Source organism: Balearica regulorum, chromosome 7, assembly GCF_011004875.1.
Source record: "Balearica regulorum gibbericeps isolate bBalReg1 chromosome 7, bBalReg1.pri, whole genome shotgun sequence".
Lineage (NCBI taxonomy): Eukaryota > Metazoa > Chordata > Aves > Gruiformes > Gruidae > Balearica > Balearica regulorum.
In genome coordinates, this window is record NC_046190.1 from 36,295,126 (window position 1) to 36,316,640 (window position 21,515).

Sequence of the window (21,515 nt, forward strand, 5' to 3'; positions counted from 1 at the left end):
GATACGGTGTTACCCAAGTGTAATATTTTAGAAATTAGTACCTGTAGTACTACATGTAATATCTCCTTCTCCTCATGATGGACTTTCCTGTAGGTAATCCCACTCACTTCCCTACCCAGAAACTGCAAAAGTACACTTGTACGTATCTTCTCACGGGCACTGCAAGGCTGTTCCAGGCTCTTCTTGAAAGTCTTCCGCTGACACCTCATTAAACAGCTTATGAACCTTCCACTTTCTGTACACAGTCCAGGAGGGCTGTTCATGATTTGCAATATGAATTCAACAGCTAATAGCATTCTTCAGATTTTTTTCTTTGTCTCTCAAATCCCTTCAAATTCTAAGGGGAATATGAGCAAAAACCTCCGTATGTTTAGCTGAGAGTGGAGCTAAAATGCTTTATAAGTCTTTGTTATAGAAAGCAAGCGCTTAGAAAAAGGACTGTACTTTTTGATGTGTCAGTGGTGAAACCATAACTTCTCTTGGCTGACTTTGGAGATGGTCAGGGTGCCCACGTTTCATAGGAAGCACCGTTGCCGCCTTCTGAATCATCTGTCCCCGTCCCTTATCTGTTACTAATTGCTGGTCCTAATTGGAAAGCAGCCACCCTTTGGTCAATATTTCATTATACGAGTCAGCAGGGACTTGCTTTCATTTATACAAACCCACACCTTTTATTCGTTTGCTGGTTGTGCATTGACGAGGTTATCATCCTGGAGCCCGGCCAGCAATGTAGCGTGTACTATCGGCCTTTTGGAGCGATTTTTTTACAAAGGCAGGCTTCAAATGCCTCAGGAAAGTCGTGGTTGCCTGGGACTACGCGTAAAATCTGCCTCTCTAATGGTTTTGGAGTTATACCGGAGAAAGAAACTATCCGAGAGCAGGAGTTTAGGGTTTGGCTGGCTTCACTGTTGTTTTTATTACGGGCAGGATTGTTCAAGGCCAAACGTTGCTGTGCTGAGTCACTGATCCCAGCTCTGACCAAAGGGCGAGAGATGCAAACAAAAGATGTGCGTCTGGAAGGTCAGGAAGGGTGAACAAGGTGCATTTCGTGTTTTGGAAAAATATTACAAGGTAATACAGGCAGTGGAGGCTTTAATTGTGTCGCACTTTGGACTCTGCTTTGGGAGGAAGGACCTTTGTCCAAGGAGCAGCTCCGAGAGCTGGATGTGAGGACCATGAGCATCCGCCTCGGGTGGGGCAACATGCAGCCAGACTGCAGCTTTATCAGCCAGGCTCGGGCTGGAAGAAAGCAGCAAAAACGCTGCTGGTAGCTCAGAAAAGCTTAGGGTCTTTCTGACACTCCCCAGTGCAGGGCTAGCTGCAGGTTCCCTTTCCTTTTCTGCAGATCTCCTAAAGCCCTGGGTCAAAAGCTCTGCAGACCACGGCTTTTGAAGACTGACCATGGGATCTACCATGCCTTGTACCTGCTTGCAATGACCCCGGTAGCTCTGGAGGTGAGGGAGGATATGTGGAAGTTACCGATCTTTAACGTGAACAAATCCATGGCTAGTTGAGCCATCGGATGGTCTCGGGAGCAGATGCCGTAACGCGTGATCTGCCTCGATGCTGGCAGAGATGCCAAACTCTCGGTTGGAAAACCGCAGCTCTGTGCTGCATCGGGCTGAGGTGGAGGGAGCCCAACCGAGAAGGACCCTCAGCACCGCAGGCAATTCACAACATCTTGCTTTAAACCATCATTTGCTGCTAAACTATACTAATTGTGTCCAGAAATCTTGCCATTTCATTGTCTAGACAAAGTCTGGGATTGAGACAAAGAAAAGGATTATTCAATTATTTTCATACGGTTTCGTAACAGGAACCTGTTTTGACGTATTGGCTCAGTTCAGAGTGAAAACAACAGGAAAATGGGCACTCCTTTTAATCGGCTTCCCCATCCAGCCAGTCGTGCCCTGAAATTTTATTTGCAGAAATCAGAGCTCGAGCGACAAGGTATGGCATGAGGAAAGTCAAACCAAAACTATTAATTTAGTTAAATACGCAAACAAGGAAAAAGCGTAAGTGACAGGAATGTTTGGACGTGAACGATGCCCCTGAGACATGAAGAACGTGTGGTAGGCACTAATTCCCAGCACTTACACGGCATGTGATGCCATTTCCAGCCTGCGCGCCATTGGTAAGTGTCAGGGGTATTTGCAAATTTGTTTCAAGACTGAAGTTGTTGATATTTTAGAAGATGAATGCTCAGGGATGTCGTATTGTGTATTATTCTCAGAAATGTAAGAGGTGATGAGCTGTTTTGTCGCTGGCAGGGACCTGGGCTGGATTATTTGTTTCCCTGAAGCAGAGTTTAGCAGTGTGCGCAAAAGCAATAGCGCTTTTTATAATAGAATTATCCAGGAATATTTTTTTAGGCTGTATAAAAGAGGTTTTGGTAGCAACTACTGGTTTATTGTACGTACCTAACAAAATGATGTGCGACTGACCACTTAAACAGTTTTAGAGGTTTTCCACAGTCTCTTTGCTAGATAATTTAAGAATAAATGCTGCCACACTTCATCTTCTCTGATACTAGATGCTGATTTTCAATGCTGTCTGTCTCTGCTCTGGGCCGGGATACGACAACTAACTCTGTGACACTTGTCTGCCACTTTGAATGAGACTTTTTTTCCCCAGAGGAAAATAGCCCTTTGTGGGACAGGAGCGCAGCAGTGCCAGCTTGAAAGGGCTTATTTCATCTCGTAGGCATGAATGGCGTTTGCAGTTCATGATTGCCGCGTAAGACCCAACACTGACCCGCTGTCACGGCAGCGTGGATAAACGCCCGCGTAGGCAGAAAACGCAGCCAGGGCAAAGTGCATTTGCGTGGCGGCATTCGCAGGACGTGACCATCTTTGCACGTGCAGTCGCCTGGGTGTTACGAGGAAAGGTAAATGCTCTGGTATTGCTTAATTGTGCCACCGTAGAGAGCGGGGATTCTGCTTTGCGCCTTTCATGTACGCCTAACCAAAAGCGGCACCCATACATATACCGATGTCTTTCTGCCCACTCGAATTGCAGAGGTTTGTGGACGCCGGCGTTGCTCTGGGCTCCGGCAGCACTCTTAGATGGCTCTTTGGGTAGCGATATATTTTTTCCTGACCTCTCCAGCCGTGGGGTTAGTTCTGACCGAGCAAGCCCTCGGCAGCTGCGAAGGAAATTGCGGGGGGGGGGGGGAGAAAGAAAGAGCCGCCACCGCCGGGAGCGTTTCGGAGCTTTGCATTCGCTTCCGACGTCCCCCGTCCCCCCCTCCCCGTGTTATTTGTGCCCCCCCCCCGGCACCCACTCGCGAAGTCCCCCCCGGTGCCGCTCCCGGAAGCGGCGGCGCCCCCGGACCCGCCCGGTGGGGCGGCTGCTCCCGCCCCCGGGCACGGCGCGCCGGGAAGGGGAGGGGAGGGACGGGCAGGACAGGCAGGGAAGGAGGGACGGAAGGAGGGGAGGGGAGGGGAGGGACGGGCAGGACAGGCAGGGAAGGAGGGACGGAAGGAGGGGAGGAAGGCGGGAGGGCGGCTGCGGGCGGCAGCAGGTGCTGCGGGGCGGGAGGATGGCGGCGAGGGACGCGGAGCAAGTGCGGTACTGCGGGCGGCTCTCCTACGTCTGCCTCAAGCTCACCCTCATCACCTACTCCACCACCTTCTGGGTGAGGGCGGCGGCTGCCCACGCGTGGGTTGCTGGGGGGTGGTGGTGGGGGTGGATGGAGAGCGGCAGCGCACCCCCAACTTGACGCTGTGCAAGAGCGCGGCCGCGCATCGGCGGTCCCGGGGTGCCCGTGGGGTGCCCGTGGGGTGCCCGTGGGGTCTGAGCAGCGGGGAGTGGGGTCCCGCACTCGATTCCCGCGGGGAGCGCCGCGTCTTCCCTGGCAAATGGGGTTCCTCCTGTGCAAGGCATCATCAGGGTTTTTCAATAATTAATGCTTCCGCTGCTGAGCCGGCAGCTGGCACACCTGTACCTGTGGGCGTAGCTCCCCGGCCTTCCCTAGGGACCGGCAAACTGGTTTTGGCGGATGGGGACTTGTGGGGGTGGAAAGTTTGGCAGCTAAAAATCATTTATGCGTGTATTAAAATACTGCTTTTTCCTCTGGGGGAGCTGGGCAAATAAAGCCTTTGTCCTACAAAGTCAGTCGTCAGTATATGGGATAATTCCTTTCCCGAGCCTTGGCTGGGTGATAGCGTGAAGGCGTGCCACGCTTGCTGTCCTCAGCCAGGTGCCCGATAAAACCCACGTGCTGTCTCCTGCAAGTGATAAAGTCCCAGCCTTTGGGTGCAGACTGTTACCGCTGACTTCTCAAGTGTGGCAAATTTGCCCTGACCGGGCACCCCCCCGGGCTGGAAGGAGCCGTCGGGGCTCCTTGTAAGGACTCTGATTTTATAAAGTGCTTTTTCAGGCTCCGAGATACTGGGGTGATGCTGTCTGGCTGTGCTGGCTGATGGATGAGGTGCTTAGGCGGGGTTTCTTTCTGGCTCTTTCAATTTAAATGTCGCTTAAGCTCTTGTTTTGCTGGTCTGTGTTTCTGTCGTAGTAGACGCAGTGTTTACAAGGTGGGAGCGCATAAAGCTTTTGGTGCGTTTTGTAGGAGAAGGTGTTTAGATCCACCAGGTCTGATAGTAGATGTCTGATTAAAGCTGTGATTCAAGGAAAAATTGAAATGCAGAGTGTTCGGGTGTAATTCAGGCTTTTTGGGATCCTAGATGATTTTTGTTTTTCTTAGCAGACAAACCAGCCGAGGAAACCCCTTGGGTTTAGAGTCCTGAAGTTTCCTGCATTACTCCACAGCAGCTATTCCGCAGGTGCAATTTTCTGAAAAGGAAAATTTGTTGCATTGTTTTTCAAACCATCCCCCCCCACCATTTTTTTTTTTTTCCAGCGCGTCCTTCCATGCACGCTGCCTACTCTGTGTTTTCCACTAGCAGCAAGGGCCCTTGCCTGGTGGGATGTAACAATTAATCTCGTAGCAGGAAAAGGGCCCTTCTGAAATATTTCTCTCCAAGTGTACCTGGAGGACAAAGCCTCTCAAGCAGCCTCAGGATTTTATTTACTCTTTGTAGTAGCTTGCTTTGGATTTTCAACGCTCTACCCTTGTTTATAACCGAGTGCTTCAATCTCGCTGCTCTGCCGAGGAGGTGGTTTGCTCAGGGAGGGAGGGCGGCGGGCATGACGGGGGCTGCAGGAAGGGGAAGGATGGGGGCCGAGGGCTTTTGGGCAGCGAGCTCCCGGCATTCGGGCCGAACACACGCCGTATTGTGTGAGGTACGGCGCGTGGGTTTCTCTCTGGAAATTTTCTTTTATTCTAGCTTAGTGAAGTAGATCTCGTTAGCCATGAATATGAACGGTCTGGTTCTTTTTTTTCAGCTGTGGTAGTCTTCCTGCCTTTTTTTTTTTTAAATAGGTGTAAACAGGAGTAAAATTTGGCTGTGGAGTATTGGCTTGCTTAAATATTGGGTGATTTGTGTTCTTTTGCTGCTTTTTGGGGCTTTGCTGTACGGGATGCTGAGGCCATTCAGTTTCCTCCCTGCAGTTTCTCTTTACTCCGGTAAACATTTGCAAGTGATAAACACCCGGATTCGAATCCCCAGAATTGCTTAAAGTCCCCAGGAACGGAACGCCAGCCTTATCCAAAAGCAGAAGGGAAGTGAAAGCATCGCTGGGAGTGCTGGAGGGGACGTTTGCTACAGGCCCCGTCACTGCCGTGTTTTCCCGTGTCACCCAGGGCTTTTTTAAAAAACTAGTCCTCGCTGTGACTTTTTCAGGCAACTGTTTTGCCGGTGAATGAGGCTGTGATGTAATTTTTTCTCGCCCGGCTGAAACAACATCCAGTGTTTTAAACGAAAGGCGCTGTTGTTGAGCGGGCGCTTTATTTAAGAATAAGTATCGTAAATACAGGGTTAAAACCACTACTCTAGAAATAAATGTTTTTCCTTTCTCTTGGGGAAAGCAACTTCTGTGCATGAAAAAGCCCCAGAAAAAGTCCCTGATACTTGCTGGCGGATACTCATTTAATGCGAGTTAAGGCCAGTTAATTTTTCCCGCGGACGCAGTGTGAATTTCCAAGTGGGGAGCTGTTGTGAAGGATGCAGGATGTAAACAGTACGTATATTTGTGGGATACCTACGGAAATGTGGCATTTCCACCTCTGGTCACAGGAAGGGAGAGCGCGGTCCCGGATAAGAGACGCAGGTGGGATGATTGCTTAGTTAAGCACATCTGCTTGGAGTAAATAATTGCTGCTATTGGTTTGACTGTATTAAAGGTTTAAAAGATTTTTATTAAATGCTTAAAAAAAATGGAAGGTAACAAAAGCATAAATTCTGCTTGTAAGGAATGAGGATTTTAATTGCGTGCTTAGGTGGGTTTTTTTCCCCTCCCATAATAGCTTTCTATGCTTCAAAATCTGTATAAAACTTGGAATGCAAGCGTGTGTCTGCTATTTGATAGGTCGATCTGAGTTTTTTATTTGTTAGCTGATGCTTTTCCCCTGGCATTAGCAGCGATGCTGCTGGGTGCAGCGTGAAGCCTTCCTGTCTCCCTGCGGCACGTGCCTTCTGCGCGCCCCGGTTTGCAGAGGGTTGCCGGAGGGAGTTTTATTACAGGGGTATTTTGTAGCCCTCTACATGGGGAGTGATGTCATTTCGATGTCTGGTATCCTGAAGCCTTCCAGAGCAAGTGGCTTGGTGCGCTTTTGGAAGAGAGGCGAGAAGCTCCCTGTTTATCCCCGGCGGGTCACGAGATATCGCACCCCAGACGAATTATGGGATTAAAAGGATCGGCCGCCTTGGTGCTTGGGACAGTAAAAGCCTAATGTGTGGGAATTTTGGGAGGGTTTTTTTGGGGGGGGGGGGCAAACTGGTTTCAGAAAACAAAAGGCAGGACTGAAGTACACCTAAAATGTTAGAAGCAGTCTTGGAGGGTGTGTGAGCACAAGTGCGACTGGAAGAGGATGAAGACGCGTATGTGTATAAAGATCGCTATATGTGTCTGTATCTGGAGCTATTAAAGTGGGAATGTGTCCTGTATTTCTACTCGCAGGCGCCTTTGAATCTTTAAAATATCTTAAATTGAATGTTTTGGTAAGAAAACTATAGCTAAGAAAAAGATGTTTCAGTAAAACGTTCTCGTCTTGAAACAACTCCCTTCTGAAATTCAGATAATCCCCGTCAAGTTTGAATGCCTGTGTTTTATATCCGGTGTTTGGGGGTTTTTTAATTTTCTAAACAAGGAATCTACCAGGCAAGCATTGAGCTTGTTAATGGTGCTTTAATGTTTGCAGGAGAGTCTGTCTATAAATTGTATTATCTGCTGCTTTCTGAGCAGGGTAAATGCAGTCTGGGCAGAAAAGTATCAGGTTTTTAGGTTTGAGGTTTTTTTTAATTTTTTTTTTTTTTAAAATAATAGAACTCCTGAATCGCTTATACATGTGCAGTCACCAATTTTATGATCTGTAATTGTTTTGCATGGTTCTGAGACTCTTCCCTCAATTGTTATAGGTGTATTTTAAAATTTCAAACTGACTTGTTTATGTTGTCTTCTGCTTGAAAATAACTTTAATAATTTGTTACCCAAATCATTGAATTTTTTAAAGAATAAAGCTAACACTACAAATTGACCATTTAGTAATAAAAAACCCCCTAATTACAGTTTTACAGTAGAAGCATATAAATGGTAAATTTGGGTACCTGTTATTTCTCCACCCTGTTTTCTCTTCTGCCTTCCACAATCAGTACAATTTCTGAATTTGTCGGGGGGGGAATTACTCTGAATTTGGTCGTGTAAAATTTTAAGTTGCTTTTTAAGTAGCTTCAGTATATTTATTTTCATGGGTGAACCTTTCCGAGATTTTTCTTTTTTTAAATGACAACTTGGTGGCATTCCACACATAACGTCCTTCGCGTTTTTTATTCTTACCTGTAGAAAATCAAGGTATTTATTTTAAGATATCCCATAATTATATATAAAAAAAAAATATTTCAACCGTTGGGCTCACGATCTTGCAACTAAGTATGTCGTGTGTCCATCTAGACCTTTCTCTGGGATATACTGTGCGATATCCAAAAGCTTCGTATAATGAAGAAGGGTGCTGTCCCCGCCGTTGGTGTGCGGGGAGCAGTCTTGGGATATGTCGGATCAGAAAAGGGGAATGCTGTTTATCAGGTTGCCAAAATGATTGATTTGAATCCGGGTTCTTCTCTGAGGATGTGCCTGGCAGTTGGAGTTGGCAGTAATTTTCATGGTTAAGTGTTGTGGTCTATTTTATGGTTTGTTTTTGTTTTCTCCCAAATTCAGCATAATTCAAAGCTATTTGCAGCATGCTGCAAGTTTAATACTAAATGATTTTGACTTAGCTGTAATTATTGTGATTTAAATACCTTGTTAAATGAAATGCATCACTTCTTACTTCACTTGTCAGCTATATCTGGTAGCGCTCAGAAAGTTACGTAATTTCAAACTTGCAGGTTTTCAGGTTTGTTGTTTTTTTAAAATCTGGTGCATTTCCCCCAATGGCAGGAGGAGCGGAGGTATAGGATACACCTGGCCGTATTTAGTGAGCCTACACCAGGAGCTGATAGGAAGGGACATGTAAACTGTTGATTGCAGACTGATTTAGAAATTGTGTTATGTTAGGGCATATATATACACACACACATACATAGAGGGAAGGATGGAGAGACACGCAAAAGAGGAATATTAATGCCATGGTATTTGCTAGTGTATGTAATATATATGATCTCAGATGAGTAATAAATTGCATTTCAACCAATGACGTATGTTTCAATTTGTTTAACGTCCAGAATGTGAAAAAATTGTTAAATATATTTTTGAAATGAGCAAATCTCGGGTTTTTTCCTAACTCAGCTTTTTTTCTGCTTTAGTCTTTGAGCTGGTTTTTTTTTTTTTTTAATCCATACTTCTCATTTGAGTATTTCGTTGTTTATAATTAATTCTGAAGTGAGTAGTCACAGGTTCTTGTGTACTCACAAAATGTCATCTCTGTGTTTACTGGGAGAAAGAGTAACATCTGTGCTCTTCTCTTTTTCGGTTTCAGGTGATTGGAGCCCTTGTCCTCGCTGTTGGGATTTATGCAGAAGTTGAAAGACAGAAGTACAAAACTCTAGAAAGTGCCTTTCTAGCCCCAGCAATTATTTTAATACTTTTGGGCATTATAATGTTCCTGGTATCTTTTGTGGGTGTGCTGGCTTCTTTAAGAGACAATTTATGCCTTCTTCAAGCAGTAAGTGTTGGGGTTTTTATTCTTAATTTTTAAGGCTCATTGCTTTTGCTTTTCATTGTCGCCTGAATTCAAACCCATAACTATGTCTGCATTGAAAAATATTTTAATAAAGTTGCTTTTTTTTTTTTTTTTTTTTTAAATTAAATCTGAAACTGCTTTATGGCAATGGTCCCCTAACCGTGGTCTGTGGATGTCCTTCCGTCGAGGAAGGGAGCAGCAGTATTTCATCTCGCCAGGGACAGGACAGGCGAGGGTCAGAGCCTGGCGCTGAGAAAACCAGCTTTCCAATAGTTAAGGGTTTTATGGAGAACAACCAGGAATGTGAATCATTATCAGCTGGCGTGGATCTTGTGCAAACTCAGCTGTTGACATACCGTTTGACGCTACCCTGGCACCACGGTGCCTGCTCTTTCTCTGGTCTGGCCGTACCATAGGCACGTGCCCTGCGTAGGGGAACCGCCTGGTTTTCCTAAAGCTGTGGACCTGCTTGCTGGGATGTTAAGTGCAGAGATGAGTTGCGGTCTCTGATGGTTCTCCAAACGCTTCTCGTTTCAACCGGAGGAAGCTGCTAGAGAAAGAAACCCCGGCTCGAGCTGACGTCCGTCAGGCTGGCGGCGGCTGGGGTGCGTCTGCCTTCGGGAAGTGGAATATAGCGGGGAGATGGAGAACCATGTGTTACGATGTTAGTTTTGTAGCACCACGGGGCTTTGAGAGAAGGGCCCTAAGGGAGAAATGAAAGGGAGAAAGTCTTTTCTCTCCAGCGCCTCTGAAAGGGTAAATTTTAGGGAAATTCCTGTATAACGCTGTGGTTGCAAATGGAAGTTGCACAGATGACTAATTAGAAATAAAGCGTGAAGACATAATCTTCACCTTCATGTCAGTTCAGTCTGAAGAAATGCTAAATACGTGGTATGTTAAGTAGGACAAAGCAAGAGGTAGATGTGGATCTTGAAATTATGCTGGAATTTTACTGAGATTCTGTCCTTAGGTGGTGGTGGTGGTGCTTGCTTTCACCCTGAGCGTGGTGGTGTGTCCTCTTCTGGTGCCGAGGACGTTTTCTCTTCCCATTGTGGTAGGGTATTTAAAAGAAGAAAGTCCCCGATGTCTGCTTCTCAGGCTGCTTTCAGATTTAGCAGGAGAAAAGATACGTCTGGTGAATTTGTGACACCGATACCGCGTATTGAGAGCACAGAAATTCAGCCAGTTTTTGGGGCAGAGCATTGGTCTTAGAGATTATTTTCAGATGAGAGATTGTGAAACTTCTCTGCTGTTGAAGTTCACCATTAAGAAGCAGACCTAAATTCATGTCACGGCCGTCTTTTACGCCTAAAGAATCTTTTGGGTGAGAATAACGTTTCATGTACTGGCACGTCGCAATTATCTCTTGATGTTGCTCTGGATTTCTTCATGTTATTCGTGTTTTGCACGTGCTTTGCTAGCTAGTCACAAATGCATACGTTGCGGTCGCGTGTGAGTGCATTTGTGAGCGTGGTACACAAATAAATAAGCAGAGAGCTAGCAGATGTAGTTTTTCTTAGCACTGAGCGCTGTAAGTCCTGTTGGTGCCCATCGTGCAGCCTCTGGGCTCAGCTGGCTCGATAACGCAGTACGGCTCAGTTCCCTCTTCTGAAACGACACACTAAAAGGTATCGGACCGGAATTTCGCTTTGATTTAACTCTGGCAATTTAATAGAAAATGGTTTGGATTATCTTAAAGCACTGCTTTCCCCAAGAAATGAAAGCTGGCAGGTAATTACTGTTTTTGTAGGAAGCATAAAACCAAGGTGTTCGGTGTGGTTTGTAGCAGTTTGGGATGCCGTTGTGGAGAGAAATGTCTTGGCGTGATAAATGCATCTATCGGGTTTGGGTCCGTTCAGAGCAGAAAAATAACGTGTTTGCCAATTGGGCAAAGCCCAGAATGACTCAAGCGAGGAAAAAAGGCTTTCTTGTGACATGAACAGTTTTATAAGAACAAAACCATAATTTTATATCTTCCTTTAAAACAACATCTCATGCAGAAAGCCAAGTATGTTGGCAATTGAACGTCACGGACTTCAGGACGCTCACTGAAAGAGTAATTGGGGTTTGTTGTGTTTAAGGACTCACTTGCAATTGTTTTTCTGCAGTTCATGTACATTCTTGGAATCTGCTTGCTGATTGAGCTGACTGGTGGAGTGGTGGCTCTGATCTTCAGAAACCAGGTGAGCCGCTTGCGTTTAGGGTTCGATCACCAAGAACGTTACTCGCAATCCGTGACGTTACAGCTGTGCTGCTGAGCAAATAAAAGGTGTTAAAATTGTCGCCTGAGCACTGGTTGATGGAGGTGTGAAGGCAGGTCCAGACTTTTCAGGGGTTTTCAGGTTTGAGGGTGGGTGGGATTGGCCAGCCGTTCTGGAGATGAATTCCAGATTAAAGAATTGGGAGAAAATCTTGTAACTAAGAATGGGCAATACAGGCAAAACGACTTTCCAGCTCTTCATGTATTACAAAGTGCTTTCTTCTTATTTGCCGTCTGGGTCTCAGACTGCTGATTTGGGACGTTTCCAGCTAGATTTGGAGATTTTGTTATTTTTTTAGTGGCCAAAATGTTTTACCTTACCTAAAGGGCAGCTCTTCCCTGCGCGCATCCGTAAGCAACGTAACTGATTTCTGTAGGAGACCCCAGCATTTTCAAGCATGCTATAACTATATATAAACCCCTTAATTTTTCTAAACAGAAAGCAGCAGGCTATTCTTTTCTGTTAGAAATGTTTTAAAACATAAATGTGTTCACTACGGCAAGTAGTAGATTTCTGTGCTTTGATTTTTTATTTTTTTTTCTGTTCTGGCAAAATTTGGGCATTAAAAGGAGACGCTGAATAATAAGACCTCTTCCCTCCCTCCCTCCCTCAATCCTGCCAATTTTATTTCCACAAAAAGAAGTCATACATACTATGTTACATACATTGTTTAAAAAAAAAAAAAAAAAAAGGATTTATTCTGAATTGTGATGGGAATGCCAGGTTCATCCGAAGGGAGCAGATCAGCCTTCCTGGTGTAGGACCGTGGGCATCACGGCATGCAGAGAATTTGTTTGGTGGAAAATTAAGTAGATGCCAAAGATGGCATTTGCTGAGAGGGCGAGGAAGAATTGCTGTTGACTTTCAGACAAAGAAAACATATTGTTGGGGTTTTGTGCATTGTTTTCCGACGTGTTTGTTGGCTGTCTGAGCAGGACAGCTATGCTCAGGGACAGGCTTGCGTGTTTGTTTTACAAGGTTAATGAAGAAGTTGGAGTTAGTACAGGGAGGAGAAGGAAGTATTTAATAAAAGTTTAGGGTAATAGCCTCCATTTAAATGCTGATTGTTTTGCATGTCTCGTTGGTTTTTCCCATTTCTGTCTCTATTTCCTTCTCAGATCTGTGGAGTCTAAGTGAGGCGATGCCAGGTAGCACGAGAGCAGTCGGGATTTGCTGCTGTTTGTTCTTTGGCCAGTTAGGACAGTCCTGCAAAATCCCTTCGTATTTTTAATCACCGAAGTGATAATTGTCTTTGTTCTGTTTTGGTTTTAAGTGTTGCGGTTTGTAATACTGAGAAAATGAGTAGCCGTATTTCAGGTTTCTTTATGACCTGCACGGATGTAGCTTTGATCGTTTTAGCAGCTGGGTTGAAAGGAAAGTTGTTAAATTCTGGTTATGTTTAGTCTCAATTTTTGCTATGCTGTAATGGTGCTGGATGTTGAAAACTAAATACTCTCCCCCCCCCCCATCTTCTGAACTTTAAAAGTGTTTTGTTGATTTAATTTCTTATATTCCTGGAGGGCAACGGGACCATCTCTGGGAGATGCTCGGAGAGTCTCAGAGAAGCAGCACCTCGCTGGAGGGGTGTCGTGGTGTCAGCGCTTCTCGGCACAAAACCAGCAGTGAGACTGCTTCCTTGAAAAAGAACAGAGGATCAGTCCCTGTGGGACTGTGCTATGATTGATTTTTAACTGGTATTTGGGTTTTTTTTAAAGAAAAAAAGGGGGGGGAAAAAAAAAGCAGCACCTTTTCTCTTGTGCTCATCAATTACACTTGTCGCTTTAACCTATTCCTTTAATTTTGTTCCGGCGTGTGTAACCCATGAATCTTGTTTTACTTCTGCCTTCTAGACAATCAATTTTTTGAACCATAATATTAGAAGAGGAATTGAGAATTACTACGACGATTTAGACTTCAAGAACATCATGGATTCTGTTCAAAAGCAGGTTTGTTTTGGTTTGGGGGGTTTTTTGGTTTTGTTTGTTTGGGGTTTTTCATTGCTAAGATATGGTAGGTCGTGGGCAACAGCTTTGAGGGTTTTTTTTTTTTTTTTCCAGCGATGTGATAATCAAATTCTTATTGACGAGGGGGATGAGATCTCGTGCGTCATCTGTTACGGCGTCACTGCGGTCAGGACTCCTCCAGCATCCCAGCTGGCATTTGCAGCCCTCTGAATCACCGTAGGAAGCGAGGGGCAAAAGTGCATTTTTTTTCCTTGGTAGATGTGATTCGGATGCTGAAGGCCAGATCCTGCAAACATGTAGGTTTACAGGGGCCCCGCAGCTGGATTCAGACAAATTCAGCTTAAATTCCACCCAGGTTGTTGCGCTCAGCGTTGCTGCTGGCTGGTCCAAGACATTCAAAAGCATCTCGTTAACAGGAGGTACCGCATAAAGAGAAATTAGGTGGCAATTAGGCTGTTTGAACCTGGGCCGTTGTATTTTCACTCGAAGGCACGTAGCAAGCTCTTTAACGGGGTGGTTATTCAAAGGAAGCATATATACCTGTAATTAAAATTCAGAAATTGTGTAGAGCCCAGCTGGGCATTACTTAATAGCGTGTGTGGTTGACTCACAGCCTTTTTTTTGTTTGTTTGTTTTGCTTTTTGTTAAGGCTGGTGTGTTGAAATGTTTATTGGATTATTGAAGAGCTCTGCCTTACAGTTCAGAGACTGTAGAAGCAGCAGAAAATGTTCAGAAATGTGATGTCGAGGCTCATGTGATGTCAGTGACCATGCCAAATAATGATTTAAAAAAAAAAAGTTAACTTAGGAAGTGATATGTATATTTTATGACATCGTTATGGAGATGGAAGCCTGCTTTGAAAAACAGAGTTAGCATGGAAAGTCTGTCAAAAGCCAACCATCCTGAGGAAATTTAGTCATTAGACTTCATAATGCTTTAAAGTTTCCATGCACTGCCCATAATTATGTGCATGTACAGCGACTATACGTTTTAGTGATTAAATAAACTGCTGCTTTTCCCTGCATTTAAAATATAAAGTGAATGTTTGTATTAAGTCAGTGTAAACTTACAGGATTTGTTTGCCAGATTTCAGTTCTACTAAATTACACCCAAAATGTTTTAGTGAGATTATTTTTTATGCCTTCTAGCAACACTTTTGTCTTTTAGACTCATTTAGAAATGTAGTCGCAATCCTTAAAAAAACCGAAGAAGTATACGACAGCTCGAGAGGGAGTGAATGTAAAAACATTGCTTAATGATGTCCAGACCTGAAAAGATAAATTTTCAACTTGGAAAAGATGGGAGGTGGAACTTAGCACTCAGTGCTTTGCTCTGGCACCCAGGGTAATAGCTCAAGGAGTGACAGAGGAATGCCACCTATATATTTAATTCTTTTCAGTTGTATCTATCATATACATTCGTATGTGCCTTGCCAATAAAATGACAGAATTGCTGGGGAGCTCAGTGTTCTTAAAATTGTTTTATTCTTACTTTTTTTTCTACTTAGTAGAAGAATTTCTGTTAAGAAGGGATTTTTTTTTTTTTTCCCCCCTTTTGCATCTTCATCCCCAGTTTAAGTGCTGCGGTGGGGAAGATTACAGAGATTGGTCACAAAACGTGTACCACAACTGCGCGGCGCCGGGACCGCTGGCCTGCGGGGTGCCCTACACTTGTTGCATCACAAATAAGGTACGTCCCGGCATCTCAGTGTCGCTGCTCTCTGCCGGCTCGCCGGCGTTCGCTTAAAAAGGTACCTTGCTTTAGAAAGTCTGGGGGAGGAAGTAAAGGAAAACGGGTCCGTCCCGAAAACGGGAGCTATGGATCCAGCTTGAAAAGGAGAAAATATTAGAAGTGTTGGCTCTGGTCCGTGTTACTGTCCCGCTACACGGTCCTAGAAACGCAGAAGGGATCTTGGGATCTTCTCTAACCTCACGGCTTGCCTGGACCAGGGCTGCTTAAAGTTTTGCTGCTGTTTTCCCCAAGTTTGCTGCTCCAGCTTTGCCAGGAAGCCTGGGCCCCGATCGCTTCCCTGGGTGGGGGTTGCAGTGACGTGCACCAGCTGCTGCGTGAATTAAAACCCAAACGGCACGCACCCCATCATCCAGAACAATCCAGAAATGGGGGCAAATGACCCCAGGTCCAGCGCATCCTCCTGGGCGCAGGTCTGGACTGGAGCAGCCGCTCTGCCCTAACCCATCCTTGAAAACCGCCCGCCTTGCCGCCCTGTAAAATCCTCCCTGGGAGGACACCCTGTCAGCTGGAGTCTGGACCAGTTTCTCAGTCTATGATAAACTGGTGTTAACTGGTGCTGGCAGCACTAGGAGCAGGCGTTAAGTTCCATGTAAGCATGTTTTATATTAATTCTGGCAGTTTTAATTCATCGCCCTTCATTTGAGGGATGGATGTAATGCTGAACTTGATAAGGAACTGTTCCTTAACTTAAAACCAGTGTGGGCAATCCCTGCCTCGCTGGGTTTTGGCCTTTGGTCTGAACACAAGACAGAGAAATTGAGCGTGTGTAAGAGCAGACGCAGTAGAGCTCGTGATGGATAGCCTACCGCTGCCTGTTATGTGCTGCCCTTTCAACGTCTGCCTTGAGCATGGCTGTTTAATTAAAGAAAAAGGGAAAATAAATGCAATGATTGTGTCAGTAATCCTGCTAGGTGTTGCTGAGAAATGTGTATAATATGAAGGTGTTTATTATGTATGCTTACACATCTTTTGTGTATGAGAAGAGTCTGTTTAAATCTGCGCTGAGCTTTGATTGATTCTCAGAAACCAAAGCTAAACAGTTATGCTTTAAGTCTTAGGTGTTTGAGAATAAGAAAGTCGTGTATATGAAAAATAATACCTGCTGATCCAGAGCTGCACTGAGCAGAAGAGCTCAGGATTTTGTCCTCAGTTGATGTAAAAGGAAGACAGAGCTGGCTGGTAAAGAGCAATCTGGCTTTTCAGGGGTCATTCAAAATACCGCTTGTTCCTCTGTAGCTCTCGTTTCTCTGTTGAAGTCTTATTTTAAAAGGTTACTTGATGCGCGTGGAAATATAGCCGTACTGAAGGCGAAGCGTGGCAGTAATCAGTGATTAATAACGCCGCGTGCCTTTTCAGCCCTGGCACAAATAATCAGACCTGTGGATTTCAAATGCAACCTGTCAGGCAGGAAAGCACTAAAATAAAAACAGGGAGTATGTGTTCTCTGAAATTGCTGTGTTGGCAACTGGCGAGGGAGGGATGAGACTACTTGCAGGCCAAACGTAGCTCAGGGAAGTTAATCGAAAGGCGGGGAGAAGCCCCAAATTACCAAGCAAACTTGTTATTTAAGGGTAGGCTGTTCAGCAAGATGCTGCGGTACGTTAGGGCTTGTGGCTTTGCCGCGGTGGGATGCCATCGATGTGCCTTGTGAAATCCAAGCAGCACGGACGCGGGCTCGGCAGGATGAGGCTAAACACCGTGGCTATATGGCCAGCTGCCTTTGGGGGGGGAGAGGTGGGCAATCCCACCAGAAGATGCATAAATCTTCTATGTTTGACAAATGCTTCCAAATACAGGCTGGTTTCTGTCCTGGAAAACTGCAGATACGGTTTGTGATTACTCATTCACTTTGTAGTCATGGAAAACTCCTGCTAATGTCAGAGGTTGGATTCTGGTCCTCTGAAAAAGCCTTGTGCTAAGTCGAGCCAGGCTCGTGTTGGGGGGGCTCTGAAGGGACTGTTTTCACGTCAAAGTGGTTATTGAAGACTTACACTAGTGTAACAGGTAAAAATTAGCCCCCAAATGCCTATGAACCTCTGTTTCTAATGCATTTGTCTCCGTTGCGTACATTGCCTTGTGCCACAATATCCTGTTAGCAAACGCTGCGTTTAAAATTTAAATGATGTGACCGTGTTCCTTGTTGGCAAATATTTCACCGATGGCTTGATTTGCTGCCAATGGGCTTTACGTTGCCTGATTTATAAGTGGGCAGTATTTTCGTGTTAGCTTTGCCGGGCCAGGTGGAGCTTCAGGACTCAAGCAAAATATTAAATGGCTACAGAAAATGTGTTAGTAATCTCTGATGAATGCAAGCGCTCTGTCTTTTTTTTAAAATGTATGAATTTTATATTCATATATATATAAAATGACATTTAAAAATAGATATTATAATAAATTTGGTCTTGTAAAATGCTCACGCAAGCATTCATAGTATTGGATGTTATTTGGGCTTTACATATTTCTGAGTTTGAATTTGTCATCGTGATGGTATGATGGCTGTGTTAGTTCCTGGTTTTCTTAATAAGATGTGTTAAGTTATTAAAGCCTAAAAATTAAACCCAGCTGTTCATTCTGTGGAAACAGCTGTAGCTTACAGCTCTGTTGTAGCTAGCTTTGGTTTCTGATGCTACGCTGGTTTTTCTGGATAGATACGGTTCAAACGCCTTGTGTCCTGACACGCTGGCAACAGTGATTTCTCTAAAATCCTGTATCTAAATCTGACCCTGGGGCTGCTGCGAAGAAATCGGTGTTGCACTGAGGAGTGACCCTTGTTGTTGCTTTTATATGAGCTGGGTGAACACAAGGCTAAAAATAATGGGTTTTGTGATCTTTGTTTTCTGCTATAGTTTATATTTGTTGTTTTCTTTTCAGACAGACATTATCAACACGATGTGTGGATACAAAACCATTGACAAAGAGGTAACGTAACCAGCGTCCGCCCTGTCGTGGCAAAGGGCGGTCCTTCTCTGCAGTTTTTTGTCAGTCTTCTGCAAACTTAAATCTACCAGACAGTTAAATCAGCAATTAAAATTATTTTATCTGGAATAACTTTCATATATATATATATATATAAAAAAAAAATCTTGTTTGAATGTGGTATTTTCACGATTCCTCATTTGACATGTGTGAAGCTCATCCCCCTTACGTTAATTGCACAATTAATACAAAGAAGGTTGCTTCAATACTTTTAAGCGGTGACTTGAGTTGGGGAAAGCTTTTAATACTTGAAGCCAAAGTTTCTTACTGAGTAAAACTGATTTCGGTAAAGCCAACTTAGCCATTTCTAAGTATTTTATATCCCAGTAGTGAGTGCTTTATTTTTAAGCCTGTAGTAGTTATTCCTGGAGGAGGAGTGGGGCTTCCCAGTTTGCAGCCTTCTCCTCCCTCCAGGAGCAGGATGTGACCTCCTCCTTTGGTTTTCCCTCTTGGGAATAGCCTCCATGACTCCGGAGGAGAGACTGCCGGCTCAAGGCACTAATTGCAGAGTGATTAAGCGGGGAAATCAGTAATTGGATCTGCTGGCGAGTTCTCCACTCCTAGCTTTGTAGTGCTGGTGCGGGGAGCTGGTCTAAAAAAAGCCCCCTCTCCCCAGCTCGTTGGAGGCACTTGGCGCACAATGCCAGCTTCAGTTGTTGGTTTTTGGGATTACCGGTTATCTTTACGTACGACCCCGTCTTCATTTAGATTCATTGATTTATGACTTAATCACCTACAAGCTCCAGCCTGGCTCTAACGCCCAAAGCACTTAAGCATATGCTTAACTTTACCCCATTCATCTGCTTAGGACCCTTTGCAGCCTCAAGTGCTTTCTATATTATGGGTTGGGGTCACAGTGCAGCGCAGCTTGCGGGACTGAGTCTGAAATCCTCTTGTTCCTGCCCCGTTTAGAGTCTATTGCAAAGCACTTGGTCCGCAATTTATATTTTTTCCGCTGCTGTACTTTCAACTTGGAAGCAGGGAGAAAGGCTAAATAGGGACTTCTCTACTTTCCAGAGTGGTCTAAAATGAGAATTGGATGCGTTTCTTCTAGAAAAGTGGTTGCAAAACAAAAAAACAAACCAAAAAGTTTAAAAAATCCCAGTAACTTATTCAGGTGTTGAACTACTTAAAAACAGATGGAAGAATTAACGATGAGATCTCTGTTAAATTCAGTGAGTTTAAAGAGATGGGCAGGATGACCAAATTTGCCTCCCTGAAATTTGAATGGTCATGTGTTACTGTATCATACGCCAGTGCAACCGCCTGTTTGAACATCTGCTCCGTTATTTTGCAGCGCTTGAGTGTTCAGCACGTTATATATGTCCGCGGATGCACGAATGCAGTGCTTATTTGGTTTTTGGACAACTACAGCATCATGGCTGGCGTGCTGCTCGGCATATTGCTACCCCAGGTAAGAGGGGGTCAGTGCGTTATCCATTAAAAGGAGTATCGGATTTGTGACTATGGTATGCAAAATCCCATTTGACTATACTTAATTATCATTTTTTTTACTTAAATTTGGTATAACTGATAAGCTGAGGTGGCATTCCGGTAATTTAGTATTGTGGGATTTGGTGGGTTAATTTCGTTTTTCCTTGGGTTTTTTGAGTCCTTTCCTCCCCCTAGCTGCGTCCACTAAGACTTTCTAACACCCCAAGGCACAGGGGTGGTAATTCTTCTGCTGTATTAGCTCTTCACAGAAACGATCCATTTATATACCCCTATACGCAAAGAATAACAACAACACGAGTTTCTGTCTGTACGTATACCGCATACCTGCCCGTATACCTGGCGTACGTATACCTAATTTGTAAAAGCCGTGCTGGGAGAAGCGTTAGATGAGCAATATTTGATCTCTGATTAGAGATGCCCCTTCCTTTCCCAGTTCCTGGGAGTGTTGTTATCCCTCCTTTACGTAACTCGGGTGGAAGATATCATCACCGAGCACAAGCTGAGCGAAAGACTGTTTGAAGTAGCGCCGCAGAGATCTGCCCCCGAGTTTGCTGGAGCCGGCTGCTGCCTGTGTTACCCGGGGTGACTTCGGAAACCTCAAATACAGTTTTAAAAAAAAAAAAAAAAAAAGGCAAATCCACCTCTTCTGGTTTGTGCCGGCCTGTTACAGACCGCGGGTTTAATGAATCAGCCGGTGGGTCGGCGGCGAGCCGATACCTCCGTAGCCTCGTCGTTCTCTGTGTGTCCACGACCAAAGACGCGCCAGAAGATCTCCGCGCTGCCGATTGACGCTGCTGCGGTATCGCAACGCTGCCGGAAGGGTGGGCTTGTGGATCATTAAATTTTATTTTATTTTTTTTTAATTTTTTTTTTTTGAATGATTGCTGAGTGATACAGAGCTGGGAAAACTATTCCGGAAAGATTTGAAGGTAGATTTCTAGGGAGAGCCTTTGCACCTTGCGATGTCGTATTTCAATATTTGTCCTTTCCAACTTGATTTTCTTACTCCTTCCAAAAAAGATTTCTTACCGATCTACATGGTGAATATTAAATGTGTTTAATAAATTTTTTTATGCTAATCTTGATGAAATTACTGACAATAATGGATGTGATGCTGAACACTTTCATTGCTCAGTCTTTCGTGCCTTTTAATAACAGGGCAAATGCCAATGTCGGATCAGTCAGGTAATGCTTGATATATTTTTAATGCAATTTATTACTGTCTGGCTTTTGTATAAACTTATGGGATGTTTGAGTCTTATACGTACTGTATTTTTCCTCTTTAGTAAATTAACTAGGTGATTTATGATTTTTTTTGAGTTCTGTATGTTGAGATGTTTCTAAATTTTATTTTTCTTGTCATAATAAAAATGATTTTTTTTACCAAAAAAAAGTACAAAGCTTTTGTTTAAAATGCTTTTTATTTTCTCAATTAAGTTAAGCCTTTCCCTCAAACTCTGACTCAAAAGGTAGAAATACTTTGAGCTGTGATTGTGGCTTGGGTGCTGCCTTGCCCGGGGTTTTGACAGAGCCACTGAAGGTCTGTGCCTCGCTCGCTTCTCTTAGGGAATCGGGGATAATACTGGGGAAGTCACCCGGAGCTCTGGGGCTTTTATTCTTGTCTCTTTGTCCTGAGCATTTCCTCTGCAGGCTTTCCAACCCCAGCCAGGCTTGCAGGCGAAATGCAAAACCTAATTAGCATGATGCTTCAAATAAATAAATTCGGGATGAGAATGAAGCAGGTTTGGTTTGTATCCTGTCTTGGTAAATCTCTTCTTCTCTGACACTCCGCCAAGGCACGCAGAGGAATGTCTGATACTGTTCTTTCCTTGCTGCTTTTCTTCTGCTTTTCTTAAATTTTTATTTCCT

General features: G+C 44.4%; 1 protein-coding gene across 3 annotated transcripts; it reads left to right on the forward strand.

Moving 5' to 3' along the window:
- The first annotated feature begins 1,947 nt into the window (after positions 1-1,947).
- On the forward strand, positions 1,948-21,046 carry TSPAN15 (tetraspanin 15). 3 transcript variants are annotated; one of them, XM_075758918.1, is made up of 8 exons: positions 1,948-2,134; positions 9,035-9,220; positions 11,347-11,421; positions 13,350-13,445; positions 15,036-15,152; positions 18,087-18,134; positions 19,489-19,605; positions 20,080-21,046. In XM_075758918.1, the coding sequence occupies exons 1-8, from the start codon at positions 2,108-2,110 to the stop codon at positions 20,230-20,232; spliced, it is 819 nt and encodes a 272-aa protein (XP_075615033.1). In that variant the 5' UTR covers positions 1,948-2,107; the 3' UTR covers positions 20,233-21,046. The 3 variants fall into 3 exon arrangements, with proteins under 3 accessions (XP_075615033.1, XP_075615032.1, XP_075615034.1); XM_075758917.1 differs by lacking the exon at positions 1,948-2,134 and adding an exon at positions 3,503-3,637; XM_075758919.1 differs by lacking the exons at positions 1,948-2,134; positions 15,036-15,152 and adding an exon at positions 3,503-3,637.
- Positions 21,047-21,515: the final 469 nt, after the last annotated feature.

What these genes read in the sequence shown, in the direction of transcription:
- TSPAN15 (XM_075758917.1), top strand. Translation starts at nt 3,542, where the DNA reads ATGGCGGCGAGGGACGCGGAGCAAGTGCGGTACTGCGGGCGGCTCTCC. An exon ending in CTCTGATCTTCAGAAACCAG is followed by an intron (nt 11,422 to 13,349) that starts GTGAGCCGCTTG and finishes TCTGCCTTCTAG; the next exon opens with ACAATCAATTTTTTGAACCA. An exon ending in TGGATTCTGTTCAAAAGCAG is followed by an intron (nt 13,446 to 15,035) that starts GTTTGTTTTGGT and finishes CTTCATCCCCAG; the next exon opens with TTTAAGTGCTGCGGTGGGGA.